The 16,450-nt window shown below is 43.0% G+C and overlaps 1 protein-coding gene across 4 annotated transcripts in view; it reads left to right on the plus strand.

Annotated features, from left to right (window-relative positions):
* The window catches only part of SLC26A7 (solute carrier family 26 member 7), a 157,429-nt gene that overhangs the window by 84,058 nt on the left and 56,921 nt on the right, over positions 1-16,450 (plus strand). For 2 of the 4 annotated variants that reach the window (XM_030553435.1, XM_030553434.1), the window contains 4 exons: positions 4,686-4,768; positions 6,553-6,700; positions 9,936-10,049; positions 15,356-15,433. In XM_030553435.1, the coding sequence (XP_030409295.1) occupies positions 4,686-4,768; positions 6,553-6,700; positions 9,936-10,049; positions 15,356-15,433 (423 nt within the window). The remainder of the gene's footprint in view (positions 1-4,685; positions 4,769-6,552; positions 6,701-9,935; positions 10,050-15,355; positions 15,434-16,450) is intronic. The other 2 variants (XM_030553436.1, XM_030553437.1) reach the window with 1 other exon arrangement.

Here is a 16,450-nt window from a genome sequence, read left to right on the forward strand (position 1 = left end):
TGTAAACTGAAATGCAAGTATAATATTTGAATTCCAATTGATTCATAATTATATGGTAAAAATGAGAAAGTAAGCAATTTGTAATTAATAGTGTGCTGTGACACTTTTTTGTTATGTCTCATTTTGTAAGCAAGTTGTTTTTAAATGAGGTGAAACGTGGGGTATGCAAGAAAGTCAGACTCCTGAAAGGAGTCAAATAATCTGGAAAGGTTGAGAGCTGCTGATTTAGACAACATTTCCCTAATTTGCTTATGAGAACATCATGTGGGAATGTGTCAAAAACTTTGACTATAATCAAGATAATTCATGTCTACTGCTTTCCTCTTGTCCACGAGGCCTGTAACCCTGTCAAAGAAGGAAATTAGGTGGTTTTGTCATTGCACCTCTACCCCAATATAACGCTGTCCTCAGGAGCCAAAAAATTTTACCGTGTTGTAGGTAAAACTGTGTTATATCGAACTTGCTTTGATTCACTGGAGTGCGCAGCCCCGCCCCCCCCAGAGCACTGCTTTACTGCGTTATATCGGGTAGTGTTATATCGAGGTAGAGGTGTATTTGTTTTTGACAACTCCATGATGGCTATTCCTTATAACCCTGTTATCCTCTAGGTGCTTAAAAATTGACTGTTTAATAATTTGTTCCAGTAACTTTCCAGGTATCAAAGTTAGGCTGACTGGTCTATAATTCCCCGAGTCCTCTTTCTCCTCTTTTTAAAGATAGGTATTATGTTTGTCTTTCTCTAATCCTCTGGAATCTCCCCTGTCCTCCAGGAGTTCTCAACAATAATCACTAATGGTTCTGAGATTGCTTCAACAAGTTCCTCAAATACCCTAGGGTGAATTTCATCTGGTCCTGCTGACTTGAACACATCTAATTTATCTAAATATTCTTTAATTTGTTCTAACCTTATTCTGGCTTGTGTTGCTTCTCCCTTGTTGTTAATATTAACTATGTTTAGCATCTGATCACAATACATTTTTTAGTGAAGACTGACGCAAAATAGTCATTAAACACCTCAGCATTCTTGATGTCTGTTATTAGCTATCCTTCCTCGCCACATTTTCCTTTGGCTTTCTCTTCCTCGTAATGTATTTCTAGAACCTCTTCTTATCAGCGTTTGTCTTTTGCTAGATGTTATGTTCATCAGGCAGATGGAGTTGCATACTTAGAGCTGGATGAAACTTTTTTTTTGCCAAACAATACAAGTTTGAGCGAACCAAAACATTTTGTGAATTTGTGTCAATTTTGCCAAAATGTCAGCTGGGAAAAAAGCCTCCAAAATAATTTTGAAAAAATCAAATAATTTCATTTTAACAATTTCAAAATAAAATATTTCAATGTTTCATTTTAAAATTATTTTTCATTTTGAAATGTATTATTTATTAAAAAAATAAAAATGTTAAAAGGTTGAAAACAAAACTGCTTCATTCAATCTGAAATAAAATTTATGTTCAGACCCAACTGATTTTTTTCTGACTCTTTGGTTTGCCAGAACATTTGAAAGATTTTTGTTTTGGGTTGATCTGAAATGAATTTTTGTTTTGATATTTCAGAAAGGCCAGCAGACAGAAAAGTCAGTTATTCTCACAGCTGTACCCAGATATCCTTTTGTGTAGAGTAACTATTTAACCCACAGTCCTTGAGACAAATGTAGACTGTACGTTCACTTTGCTTTCATAATTTTAAAATATTGTTTCTAGAAAGTAGTAAGATTCTATTGAAGTTTGTAAGTGCTTTTCAAAATTAATATGAAAATGGACACTGTCCCTTTGAATTTTCTGCTATAGTGGACTGGAGAGATAATTAGATACCGTATCCATGGGCGGTGGGTGAAGCTTCCCCTGGGGGAGGCTAGCTCCTGGTCCTGCCTCTTCCGCCCTTGGCCCTGCCCAGACTCCACCCCCATCTTGCCTCCGCTTGGCTCCCTGCCCACTCAGCCCCGCTGCCAAGACCCTCCTCACCCCCTGGCCCATGGGAGACATCCCCACCCCGCCCGCTGCATTCTTCCTCACCACCCCCATACTGCAAGACTTTGTTGCCTGCCGTGCTGCTGTCTTGCTGGGGCCCTCCTCACTCTCCCACCTGCCGCTCGCCTTCTCAACCCTCCCTGCCATCCGCCTGCTGCTCACCCTCTCACTCCCCCACTAGAGCCCTCCCATCCACCGTAAGACCCCCGCTCCCCTCCTCACTCCCCCACCAGAGCCCCCCCCGCCCACCGTAAGACCCCCACATGCCTGCTGCTTGCCTCCTCACCCCCTACCCACCCACTGCTCGCCTCCTCACTCCCTTTCCTGCAGCAAGACCCCTGCTGCTCGCCTCATCACTCCCCTGCCCATCCAATTGCTGCTGACCTCCTCACTCTCCTGCCTGCTGCTGGCTTGCCACATCCCTCCTCAGTCTCTTGCTCCCACAGGAAAGGGAAGTGAGGAAGATGCCATGAGTGGCTAGGACCTCCGGAGAGGGAGGGTGGAGTGGAGGAGAGGAGGAAGACTTACCAGTCAGGCAGCTGGTGGGGGCCTTGGGGAGGGGGCATGGCCACCATTGCCCTGGTGTCTGGCAGCAGGTCAGCAGCAGCTGTGCCAGGAAAAGCTTAGTCTTCCCTGGCCTATTATACCCACTGCCCATGACTGTATGTCTTAGATGTGTCCTTAAGAATGCAAATTGGATAGAATTTAATATTTATGTCTCTTCGCCACATATATAAATCCTCTGAGAGGCACAAACTTAGTTTAGAAGTTTGATCTAGAAACACAGCAGCTTGTAAGACCAGAGACTTGTGGTGTTAGAACACCTGAGAATCTAGCATGATTTAGGAATATTATCACAACATAGCTTGGCCCCATGTACACTGCAAGACCTAACTATTTGTTGAGGGACTACTTTGTTGTGGCATAGTAGTTCCCCCCAAATGGCAGGAAGTACACAGTAGACAAGGTCTAAGCTAGAAGCAATTTCATATCTGAGCAGGAAAGGATGAGCTATTATCCAGTAAGAAAAGTGTTTGTATAGCATGCCCCAGAAACCATGAGAGACCTAATCAGATACTTTTGAAAATACTTTGAGGAAGGGAGTCAGACAGAGGGGAAATCAGGAAGAAGTTGTGGGAATGGACAGGCAATAAACCCCTAGACCTAAACCACCACAGCCTAAGAGAGATGCTATTATTCAAGCTAAGATACACAGCAACATGTCAGGTTACAGTGGAATTCTTCAGCCACTTTGCAACTGATTTTAAAAAAAAATTGAAAAGGAAAAGGACATGAATGGGCTGAAAAACTCTCAGAAAAATGTATGAGGGGGAGTGAAAACTCTGTGAAGAGCCCCTTACTGAGTTTCTCCTAGCATCACTGTGCAGAGACCCACTAACTCGTGTAGATCCCATGCCCACAGAACGCCATGTGCTGGTCCTGAGAGGGTGGGAATTATGGTGCTGCTCCCCTACTAGTAGCCACAAGTGGATCATGCATGGATTGTCCCCTTGGTGGGTAGATTTGAAGAGGGACAGTCACATTTGGATAAGAAAACTTTTATAGAGCATAGGGTATTCTTAATAAAAATAATAGTTTGCACATGTGTTTTCCAGTTTTCTGAAATTTAAAACGTGTAGCCAAGAAGGCAACCTAAACAGCAGTGTGCAAGAGATCAGACTAGATGATCATGATGGTCCCTTCTGACCTGAAAGTCTATGAGCATGTTTCTATTTCAAAACACTAGAATTTGTTTAAAAAAAAAGACAACGGCATTGACAGGCTGCATACTAACATGCACTTTGAAAGATACAGTTTTGTGCTGCATTTTGTTAGTGGGTCTGTGGATACAAATTGAACATCTATAACTGGTGTGGGTGTGGGGCAGCAGTCATATTTGGCAGATGTGTACTTAAATATGCACAATCTCCTTTTATCTCCAATACCATAAATGTTCATGTTCCCATACAAAAATACTGCAGTATTCTACAGTAATTGCTCAACACATTGCAGATGTACTTTTTTGGACCAGCTCTGTAAAACTTTTTTAACAGTTGTTGGATTTTAGTGAAGTATGAGATTTTCTCTACATAATCCCTACAGATTCTGGTTCTGTGCATTGATTTTCTTAGCTATGCCCTCAGTGGGTTGCAGCAATATGTTCTGGCTGTATATACTATGGCATCCTGTAGTGAAACTTACAAGATATATATATATATATATATATATATATATATATATATATATATATATATATTTTTTTTTGCATAGTTTTCCATGAATACGGCCCTCACCCTTTCTAAACAGAATATTGCACTTAATGCTTAAATAAAGGTATTTTTATTAACTAGTATGCAAATTTTAAGACATTAGAGTGGCATCTTTAGGAAGGAATATTTAGAGAGGCATCTTTCAGGACTCTAGTAGGCAACTTTAGGAAGGAAGAATGGTCCAGTGACTGAACGTTAGTCTGGGACTTCAGAGATCTGGTTTCAATTCTCTGCTCTGCCACAGACTTCCTGTGTGATCTTGGGCAAGTCACTAGGCTGCTCTGTGTCTCAGTTCTCTTTCTGTATAATGGGGATAATAGCATGTCCCTATCTCACAGGGGTATCATGAAGATAAATGTATTAAAGATTGTGAAGCACTCAGATATTGCAGCAATATGAGAACCTAATAAATAGAACATTAACATCATTTCTGTACTGAATTAAATAGATCATTGCTACATCCATTGGCTGCTACTGTGCTGATCTGGAGTACACCTATGGCCTAGAAGTTGTGGGACATATTCCCGAAGGGTAATGTGTTCTTTATTTGCTTATGGTTTTTAAATGTATATGTGTTTAGAGAACAGTCCATGAAAAGATCAAATAAAATGAAAATGGAGAATACCTGCAATACTCATTTCGGCCCTCAAATATAGCCCCTCACTGGAGAAGTTTGTTGATAACCATCCTGAGCAATGCAGAAGTTCAGGTGCCTATGGAGACTGCTTCATTATTTTATATGATGGGCAGTGGATCTAAGAAAGGTTGGACAGTAAAACACTCTCCCCTACTACAACACAACTTGCTAGGCCTCCTCCAGTACACCTACCAAAATAATTCTCTCTGTGCTGCCACAGACCAGGTGTTATGGAGGAGCTTGCCATGGGCAGAGGGTGTATAGATAGCACCCTTCTTCTGCAGCAGTGATTCTACACCTTTTTAGTTTATTTTTTTTCTTTTCATTTCTAAACTGGGATATTAAGTCATTCTCCCCCCACTCTCCCAAGTAATCTATTGGTGTCTAATAGGAAATTTCCTAAGAAATAATTTTTTTGGGGGGTGGGGGGTGGGGGAATATGTTACCAAATGATATATTTTTGAATAGTATTTTAACAAATATAGAAGCACCATAGTTACTATGGTGATGAACACATTATAGATAGAGAGAACCTACTTCATTGGGGTCCATGATCCCAGAATACTGCATGCTTCTCATGATCATTATCAGTTTATAAGATTTAAAAATGGGGCTCAGCAAGTTAACCCATTAGATTTCCAACCACTTCTAGGGTTTCCCCATCTGACATAGGCCCAGTGCATTCTGGGAAGCCCAGGAGACAGTGTGTGTATTGCAGCAATAGGAGGAAGATACTGTACTGGGATCTGTTGAGAGAGCCAATTATATGAGCTGTTGGGGGCAAACTAGGCATCACGTATCTAAACTCAGGGTTTGGACAAGGCTAAATGCACCTCTTTAATATGTATTATGAAGAGTTAAGATTTATTTGTGCAGCTTTAATTAAAAGAAGCTTATTGTGTGCTACATAACACTTAAAGAATTGCTGCAGAAAGTGTTGAAGAATGCAAATGCAGCCCGTAACCTCCAAAAAACAGTAAATGCTTTGAGAGGCTTAAATTCAATTGTTGTATGTTACAAAATGAGGAAACAGGATTTCAGTGGCTGAGCTGATTTATGTGGACCCATTGCCAGTTCACTAGTTCATTGTTTTACATATGGCAGATTCCATTTGAGATAGTTTCATTTAGGCTGTCTCAATTTTTCCCTGCAGTTTCAAATGGATATGGTATTCTTCCTCTCCTAAATTGTTGTGAGGTTTACTTTATTACTATTATTAGTCATCCCATTCTCCTATCCCCCACATATTAAGTCAGCAAAATACATATTTTGAGGCATACATTTCTGATTTAACACTGATATAGCTTTTAGATAGGGGGCACTATGGCTACCACCAGTTCTGCCCCCTGGCAGCAGGAGTACTAATATTGTCAAGGTGCCAGGCTACCATTGGTATTTTAAGCACTGTGTGCTTTAAAGGAGGTCTACCCAACATGGTTCTCAAAATGCTAGTGTCTGCCAGCATCCTTTTTACACTAGTACTCCTGCTGTTGTTACTATTGTTTGATGCAACTGAAAAAGTGGTAGGATTGATGTGACATTTAGGGCAAAATGCCACAGTGTTTACAAGCCCTGTGTCTCTGTGAGCTTGTATGCGTTTCAATTAAATATAACTTCAGTTCAGGATTTATCACACATGTATCAAGTCCAGTAAAAAGGATTGTATTTACCTTTACAGGATACCAGCACCAAAAGCCCCATTCCTGAACATCCTCTCTGAAGTAGTTACTGAAGCTTTTGGAGTAGCGTTAGTTGGTTATGTAGCATCACTAGCCCTGGCTCAAGGCTCTGCTAAACAGTTCAAATACTCTGTGGATGATAACCAGGTAAAGTGTTTTCTTTTCAGTGCCGGCAGATCATAAAATGACTATAATGTTTTGCAGGTGACTGAGGCTTAGCAGGTGACTGTAGGGTGACCAGATCACACAGATGAAATATAGGGACACTGGTGGGAAGGGAGCAAAAAAAACCCAACAGCTGCCGAAGCTCCATGCCCCATCCCTCCCCGCACCAGCATGCCTCCACTCCGTCTCCACCTCCCCCCTCCCTCCAGTGCTTGTGCTGCTATACAGCTGATCAGTGCAAGCCTGGGAGGGAGGGAGGATGAGAAGGAATGCGGCGTGCTTGGGGAAGAGGCGGGGTCAGGGCGGGGATTTGGGGAGGGATCCAATGGGGGAAGGAGGGGGCGGAGTCAGGGCAGGAGGGCGCAAGCCCCCTCCGGGCTCCGCTCCGCCTGTGAGTGGAGGCAAAATGTTGGGAGAATTCGCGTCCCGACCGAAGGTAGGTCGGGACATGGGACAAATAAGCAAATATCGGGACAGTCCTGATAAAATCGGGACGTCTGGCCACCCTAGGTGACTGAGGCATTTCATATGTTATCATGAGGACTTCAGATGATAGTAGTAAACACAGGACCGACACCAGTGTTTTTGGTGCCCTAGGTGCATGGCCTTTTCGCCGGTCCCGCGGCTCTGGAGGACCTGCCGCAGGTGTTCCTGTGGAGGGTCCGATGGTCCCGTGGCTCCGGTGGAGCTGCCGCCGGCATGTCTGCGGGAGGTCCACCAGAGCCACGGGACCAGCGGACTGTCCACAGGAACGCCTGCGGCAGGTCTACCGCAGCTGCGGGACCAGCGGACCCTCTGCAGGCACGCCTGCGGCAGCTCCACCAGAGCCACTTGCCGCCCCCCGGCAAAATGCTGCCCCCTCCAATAATCCTGGCGCCCTAGGTGATTGCCTAGGTCGCCTTAATGGAAGCGCCGGCCCTGAGTAAACACCCAGTGCAGTCCAAATGAGCTCTGCAAAGCTTCCTAGTCTGTGGAGGCTGCTGCTGATTTTAAGGGGACACAAGCCTCAGCAGCAGCCATGGAATGCTGCATTAGGCACCAACAGTGGCCAGCTTGGGTTTCAGTCTGTTGTTCTTCAGTGTCGTAACATGAGGCAGTGTCTTCCAAGGCAAATCAGTGAGAGGAGAATTTTACATGGGCCACAGACTGAAGAAATAGAGCAGTAACTGGAGTGAGCTAGGAACTTATAGCCCGATGGACTTGCCTGATTTTCTTACAAAATGGGGCTTGTGCAAAGCATGAGTTCCATTTCAAGAAAAGGATGACTCTTTATAAGAAGTAGGAGCAGTGCTGATTCAGACAACCCTGCCAAACCCTCAGCTGCAGGGCTGTCAGTCCTGAGAGTTTGACTACTCAAGGGACAGGCTGAAGTGTCAGTGAGCTGTTTACTGCTTATGCCACTCTGCTGCTGAATCTGATGTAGGAGCGACGTCAGTTTGGCTGAGTGCTCTGGGAAGATAATAACTTAAGCAGTTGGTGGGAAATACAAGTACTTAGGGACAAGTTCTCTATTGTATATGGTCCCACAGGTAGAGCTGATGGGGAATTTTTAAGCTAATCATTTTTCATCAGAAAAGTCCGTTAGTCAAAAGCAAAATTGTTCATGAAACAAGGTCAGTTTAGCTGAATCTCTCAACTCCAAAAAATGTTGAAAAAACATTTCAAAATTGTCTAAATATTCCATTTTGACCTTTTCAAAACAAAAATGTTCAGTTTTCCAGTTCAAACTGGCCTTTTTGTTTTGAAATGTAAGCTAAATAGACTGAAAAAAGGTTAGAATCAAAACAACATTTTGAACTTATCAAAAGAAAATGTTTTGATTGACCCAATGTGGAAAAAAAATTGTACAGCTTGCTAACTATTTTGAGATTTTGGCTTTTCATCATGAGTCAGGACTGTAAAAATGTTCGAACTCTCTAAAATATTCTCAGGATGGGAAAACAGTTCCTTTCTCTGTTCTGTCTGCCTGCCTGTGGGACTGAAATGCCACCCTGCCTTCCTGCCCCATTGCGGAGCAGTGTGAGTTGGATGAGCCATGGCTGAACGGTGAATGATTGGCCTGGTAGCTAGAGACTCATTTGAATGTCTTTGCAGGACACCCCAGTTTTTCTTGGACCAGCCCATGTCTTTGCAACTTTTATATTAGTACATCATTGAGACATGGATGTGTGGATGTCTTCTTCGCTCATGTTTTAAAAAATATTTCTGCACGCAATCTTCCATTAGTTTTGACTTATGTCACAAAGCCATGTTTTGTAGGGAAGAAGGAAAGAAGATGGAAGTCCTGCCTGAGTGATGGTGGAAGGCAGGCATAATAGCTGCAAATGGCTGGAATAAGATAATGCCTTCAGGGGTACTTAGTCTGCAGCCCTTGCTGCGCCTTTAGTAAATGTGTAGCATGCACATGCACAGCTGAGCCCTCCAGCAGCTTGCTGGTCTTCAAGTGGGAGGATACTTGGTCAGGCAGGTGGCTGAGTGTGCCACCTATGGGGCAGTGCAGCACCATTATTGGTCTCTGTGCGTGGGGAAGAGGAAAAAGAGTCTCCCTAGACTCTGTCCCTGACTCAGTGCACTGATGCTAAAGAACCATAATCAGACACTGTATTTGAACACACTGTTCACCTCAGCATGCAGTTTGCAAGATCTCGGAAGGCTTCCTCACCCTGACTAGGCATTTCATGTCTAAGACTTTGCTCAGAGGTAGTTGCATTTCTGACCTGAGTGAGGTATAAAGCACATTAGTCATGAAAGATACCATATACATGCAAGTTACCATTTCTACTACTCCATTAAAACTTGCTATCAAAGAAGATAATTAACCATTCTTTTTCAAATTTTCTTATTGAAAGTGGAGATTGGCCTGAACATACTTCAGAGCTAAACACCCCCAAATTTTGGGCTGTTCAAAATGGATCTGGATGTAAATGTTGTGGTTGGAGCCTATCTCTAATAACTAGGAGTGCCATTTATTCTCCAAACACAATATAACTTCCTGGTCTACCTTTGAATCTAGGTAAGCATCTGGATCATTCAGGTTAGAACAGAGTCGTGAGAAAGCATACAGTGGGAAGATCTTTTAAGGGAAAACAGTAACACACAATGTAAAAGTTTGTTCTTTATAATTGCTAATATTTACATAGAGAATTCCCATATTGGTAAGAAATGTTGAAATGACAGAACAGAATAAAACAATGTATTCTTTTTAAAAACTTTGCAGGAACTTTTGGCTCATGGCCTCAGCAATGTGATTCCTTCGTTTTTCTTCTGCATACCAAGCGCTGCAGCGATGGGACGTACTGCACTTTTATATAGCACGGGAGCAAAAACACAGGTAACTCCTTAGACTTAAATTGGTAAGAAGCTGAGATTATTGTGCTGTTTATCATGTATTATACTGTTTGTATCCACTATATTTTCTTGCTCTCCGTTTACCTGTTTAATGTGGAGGTCTCAGGAACCAACTTCTGAAGCCATTATGATTACCATCCCTTCAAGCTTCATATAAAATCAGCTGGTGAGAGGAGGATGCCCCTCATTCCTCCCAGCAACCAAGCATGTATCCCCAATACACAATTTTAGTTTAATAACTCAGGTGGGGAGAGGCATGGGTCTGCCCTTTAGCTTTAATAATCTGCATGGCATCACAATTATGTGCTACAGCCATGCTAAAAAAGCAAATGGGTTGATTTATTAATTAATCTACTTAGATTTTAATTTATTATGAGCTTTCAAGTCTGGGAAACAGAACTCAATCCTTGTGTTTCTCCCCTGCGTGGATACACTGCAGAAACTACATGTAAACTCTTGCATTTTTATTTGAATTATCACCATCATGACTAAAGGGCCCTCTAGTGGTGTGTGAAGGATTTCAGTTTATATGTTGAGCAGGTCTTTAGCTTTAGGTTGATTCGATTTAAATAATTAAATCAGATCGTGACTAAAATTAATTAAATCCAACTTTTCCAGTTGTTTTTTTTTCACTTTATTTTGAAAATCAGCCTTGAAAGCCGCTCCTAAAAAGTCATAATCTGCCCACTGAAGGTCTGTGTCACTGTGTGCTTGTATTGTGTCACAATGTGCTCATATCGTACAGTACATATCAGGCCTGTGGAGATGACGACATGTTCAGCTTCTCCATGACAGATATTAGCTGTTTTAGTTTTTGACAAAGCAATTCAGATAACAGGAACTAAATTTGAGATTGATCAGAACTACAGTTGCAAAAGTATAACTTTTCTAATTGGGCTCATCTTGTTAACTCAACCATATGAACACCATTTTGGGGAAAGCTATGCTTGTCCTTAATGGCAGTTCATGACCTAAATGAGGGTAGATTATTACTCATGGTGTAGGCTTATAGATTATGCTGAACTCTCTGTCCAACCCCCTCTGCTCCCTGTCCCCTTACCATGCTGCCTGGAGCACTGCTGGCTGGCGGCACTACAGCTGCGCTGCCTGGCTGGAGCTGGGCCAAGCTGCCAACGCCACCACGCAGCACAGAGACCGGGTCAGGCAGAGCTCTGCAGCTGCACTGCCCCAGGAGCTCACAACCCCACTGCCCAGAGCATTGCGCCATTTGCGCTGGTGGCAGAGCGAACGAGCTGAGGCTGCGGGGGGAGGGGGTACAGCAGGGGAGGGGCCAGGGGCTAGCCTCCTGGGCCAGGAGCTCAGGGGCTGGGCAGGATGGTCCTGCGGGTCATAGTTTGCCCACCCCCGGGCTAGGGACACCATCCCTGCCCATCCTGGCTAATAGCCACTGATGGACCTATCCTCCATGAACGTATCTAGTTTTTGTTAACCCTGTTATAGTCTTGACTTTGTGGGGGAGAGATAGCTCAGTGGTTTGATCATTGGCCTGCTAAACCCAGGGGTTCTGAGTTCAGTCCTTGAGGGGGGCCATTAAGGGAACTGGGGTAAAAATCTGGGGATTGGTCCTGCCTTGAGCAAGGAGTTGGACAAGATGACCTCCTGCAGTCCATTCCAACCCTGAAATTCTATGATTCTATGAACATCCTCTGGCAAGGAGTTCCACAGATTGACTGTGTGTTGTGTGAAAAAATGCTTCATTTTGTGTATTTTAAACCCGCTGCCTATTAATTTCATTTGGTGACCCCTAGTTCTTGTGTTATGAGAAGGAGTAAATAACCCTTCCTTATTTACTTAGCACACCAGTTATGAATTTATAAACCTCGATCATTATCCCCCCTTAGTTGTCTCTTTTCCAAGCTTAAAAGTCCTAGTCTTATTAATCTCTCCTCATACAGAAGCCATTCCATACCCCTAATTCTTTTTGTTGCTCTTTTCTGAACCTTTTCCAATTCCAATATATCTTTTTTGGGTTGAAGCGAACTCATCTGTATGCAGTATTCAAAATATGGGTGTACCATGGATTTATATAGAAGGCAATATGATATTTTCTGTCTTATTATCTATCCCTTTCTTAATGATTCCCAACATTCTGTTCGCGTTTTAGACTGCCGCTGAACAGTGAGTGGATGTTTTCAGAGAACTATCCACAGTGACTCCAAGATCTCTTTCTTGAGTGGTAACAGCTCATTTAGACCCCATCATTTTATATGTATAGTTGGGATTATGTTTTCCAATGTGCACTTACCAGCATTGAATTTCATCTGCCATTTTGTTGTTCAGTCACCCAGTTTTGTGAGATCCCTTTATAACTCTTTGCGGTCTGTTTTGGACTTAACTGTGTGGAGTAGTTTTGTATGATCTGCAAATTTTGCCACTTCATTGTTTACCCCTTTTCACAGATCATTTATGAATATGTTGACTAGTACTGGTCCCAGTACAGACCCCTGGGGGACACCACTATTTACCTCTCTCTGTTTTGAAAACTGATTATTTATTCCAATCCTCTCTTTCCTATTTTTTAATCAGTTACTAATACATGTGAGGACCTTCCCTTTTATCCAGCTATCTTCTAGGAGGTTGTAGAGGACCCTGAAGGCCTGTATGGTTGAAGGAAAGTATAAAGAGAATGAAATCATAATGTTTCCCATGGGGTTGATTGGTTACAACTCCTTTGTGCTTGTCTGGTGGCATAATGATACCAAAATCCATCTGTAAGTCACCTGCAGAGAGTTCCCTGGCATAGGGGAACTACTTGCTGGCACACCTCTGCCCTGGCAAGCCCTACTCCTCCCCCACAGGGTAGGAACAGTGAACTGTAGCTTTGCTTTGCTCTGCTCTGCCAGTGGCATAATTTAAAAGTACCGAGGAGCCACAGGCACCGACTTTTCAAAGTGCTGAAGTGCTGGACCCCTGGCTCTGACCCAGGCCCCGAACACACTCCACACCTTCCCCCAAGGCCCTACCCTGTTCTTCCCCCTCCCCTGAGCATGCCGCGTCCCCACTCCTCCCACTTCTCTCCCATCTCCTGCATGCCATGAAACACCTGTTTGCCGCAGGTGGGAGGCATGAGAAGAGAGGCGGAGACGCTGATCCATGGAGCTCACCAGCGGGTGGGAGGCCCTGGGGGTGGGTGGGCAGTGAGCTAATGGGGGTTGCCAGTGGGTGGTCTGCACCCACCATTTTTCCCTGTGGGTGCTCCAGCCCTGGAACACCCACGGAGTCGGCACCTATGCGAGGAGCAGCTCTAAATTGCATCAGGCTCACAGTTGGCTCTCAGAATTAGCTGGACCTGGCTCCCTGACACCTTCCCTATCCTGTCTCAGTCAGAACTCTAGCATAGGAGAGAATGTGCCCCTGTAATTCTGTGATTTAGTTCTGGATCACATGCAAAGGCATATGGCCAGCTTTCAGGATAGACACTCCCAGGAGTTGGGTCTAGGAGTGGGGTGCGGCTCCCAGGCAGAGGGGGCGCAGACAGGGGTAAGGGGCTGAGACTGGGGGTGGATCTGGGGCCGTGGCCAGGGGACAAGGCTGTGGGGAGGGCTGGGGGCAGGAGCTTAGCTGTGGGCAGGGTATGTTGGGGGGTTAGGAGCTGGGTTCCTGTCTGTGAGTGGAGCCATATCAGAGCTGGGGGCAGAGCGGGGCTGGGTGGTGCTTTCTCCTCACCACCCCTGGGGGCTGGCCCTGGCCTTGCCGCTCCCTCCTGAACATTCCTATGTGCCACCCCTAGGGGGGCATGTCCCACAGTCTGGGGACCACTGCTCTATTCCACCACCAGCTGGCTGTGCAGGCTCTGTTGTTGCATGGACCTTACGCTATATGTACCCTTCTATCCTTTTCTGTTCTGTGCAGGTTCTTCTATCATGCTCATCACTGTAGTACCTGATCTGCCAGCTAGAGTGCCAGTTTCCACTATGTGGCTTTCTCTAACCCCCAGTGCTATGACAGACTAAATTCCTTTACCTCTTTTCTTCTTCTGCCTCTTGGAAAGGTGCACTTCAGTTTGAATTTCCAGTTTCTTGGTCCATATAGGTGGGATGGCAAGCAGAGGGCTGAAGTATGTCACAAACAAATATTGATGACAACAAGCAGAGCGGAGGCAGGGGGTGTTCTAAAAGCATAGAAGTCAGTGAATTTAGTTGTATGTCATGAGAGAGATGTAAGGGGCCCCACAAGGACTAGTACCAGCCCTATTTGAATCTATAATGGACTTCATGTTTTCCAAGAACCTCTGCTTGGACTTAGTAGGATCCTGAGCATTTCCCTCTTCATGATATCTTAATTTAGCAACTGCAAGAAGTGAGAACTGGATTCCAGGCTTGATAAATATTCCCTCACGTGATATCAGCATCTGTCCTTTACCTCTCTTTTCCCTGACATTTTATTTTTGGCTAAATCATCCCTTAAAGTGTGCAATGATAACTTTATTAAAGACACCCCCTATCAGTATCATAATAAAGCAAGCAGGCATATATTTATCACCAAAACCTGGAGAGGATTTGATTGAGATCTAGAGTACATTTTGGGGTTTTATTCCTACTGCTAAAAAGGATTATTTTGTTTTGTAATTTTCCACCAGATTAACACTGTGATAATACATACATTTGCCTAGATTCATGTTTCCTGCATAAACCATTAACTTTCTGATATTGGAGATTATGATTTACTGATGCATCAACCAAAGGTAAAATGTTTCAATGCTAATACAGGAATCTCTGTTCATACCTGATCGTACAAGGGAAATGTTTTCTCATAATAAAGGAAGAAAAGAGCTCCTCCTGTTCAAAAACAACCAACAGATCTAGAGTTCTTCAAATATCACTGTTGCATTGTTCAGTGTAGGGATAAGCTGTTGTGAAATGACACAATATGAAGGGCATGTTACCATAAATACAAATACAGAATGGGCATACATTGCTGCAGATCTCATGAAATTACTGCACACACATGCACTGTTACAGTAGCTGATTTTACAAGTGGTTCGTGCCTATGTATCTAACATCAAGTCAAGCCCATTGTTGATATTTGATTCAGATATTCGTGCATTTAGTGGCTAGAGGAAATCCACCAGAGGTGAAAATTTAAATGATCCGCACATGGTTCTCATCCACAGATTTGATAGCCAAAATCTGTAGTCTGTTTCCTTTATCTTTTGTGTTTATAATGTTATGTTATTCTGACCATTTCTGGTAAACCCAGCATATTCAACTGACTTTTCATTGGCTATAAATATTGAATAACATTATTGTGCTTTCCCTGTTTGTTTAGGTGGCTTGCCTTATATCTTGCATTTTGATACTTGTGGTGATCTATGCAATAGGACCAATGCTATATTGGCTGCCCATGGTACAGTACTTGTTTTTATTTTTTAAAGTTTCATTGCACATTTCCAAACAAGATATACATATATTTCATAGAAGATGGTTCTCCTTTTGAAATGAATACATAGCTCCCATAAACAGCAGTGTTAATGGCGTAATAGAAAGAGGAGAATACACCTCTGCAAGTCTTAAAATACCTAGATTACCCACCAATTCCTTTGTGTTGGGAAATATTTTCTTTTAACTTAATTTTGATCTGTAATCGGTCTAAAAATATGGGGCCAGATTCTAGCTCATGTAAATTGGCATAGCTCCACTGAAGTCAAAGTAGTTGCACAAGTTTCCTGCATAGAGAATGTTGTCTGTGATTTTACTTTAGAAATAAATTTGTCCCACACTGATAGTAGCCAATGATCTAACTTTTATTATAGAAAGTTATGAACTGTTTTTGTTTTGCTGCACATGGAATTATGGATAAATCTGCACTGAGATGTGGATAGACCAAATAGAGTATTGCCATGTAAAATATCTAGCCATAAACATTGTAAGTTAACACCAAATCACTAGTAGAAAATGGCCAAAGGGACTAAAATTCAGATCCAAACTTCTCCAAAGTTTGAGGATGTTTATATTAGGGATTTGGGGTCAGCCATGTCTTACTTTTACTATGCTTTATTGTTGATATATTGCCATAGGTATGCAAGGTGCTTTCCACATATGGGGTCCAGACCTGAAATAGGTTACTGTCTAATTACATAATCTGCAGTCTAAACCACTGGATAAGGGATGCACCATGTGGCTTTGTTTTTATCCTTTCCTGATTTCCTTTATATGTGTGTGTGTAGCTTGTATTTTAACCTTTGCCTGTTTTCCTGTTTGTGGGTATTTTTTTAGCCTTTTGCTATTTTCCTTTTTTATTTAACCCTATCCTATTACCCGTATTTTGAATCTTTCTTATTCCCCCTTTCCTACCTCCATATTTTGAGTCTATCCCTTCCTATTCCTGTTTTGATTCTGTCCTTCTCCTTCCTGCTCTGAGGCC

Source organism: Gopherus evgoodei, chromosome 2 (assembly GCF_007399415.2).
Source record: "Gopherus evgoodei ecotype Sinaloan lineage chromosome 2, rGopEvg1_v1.p, whole genome shotgun sequence".
Taxonomy (NCBI): Eukaryota; Metazoa; Chordata; order Testudines; family Testudinidae; genus Gopherus; species Gopherus evgoodei.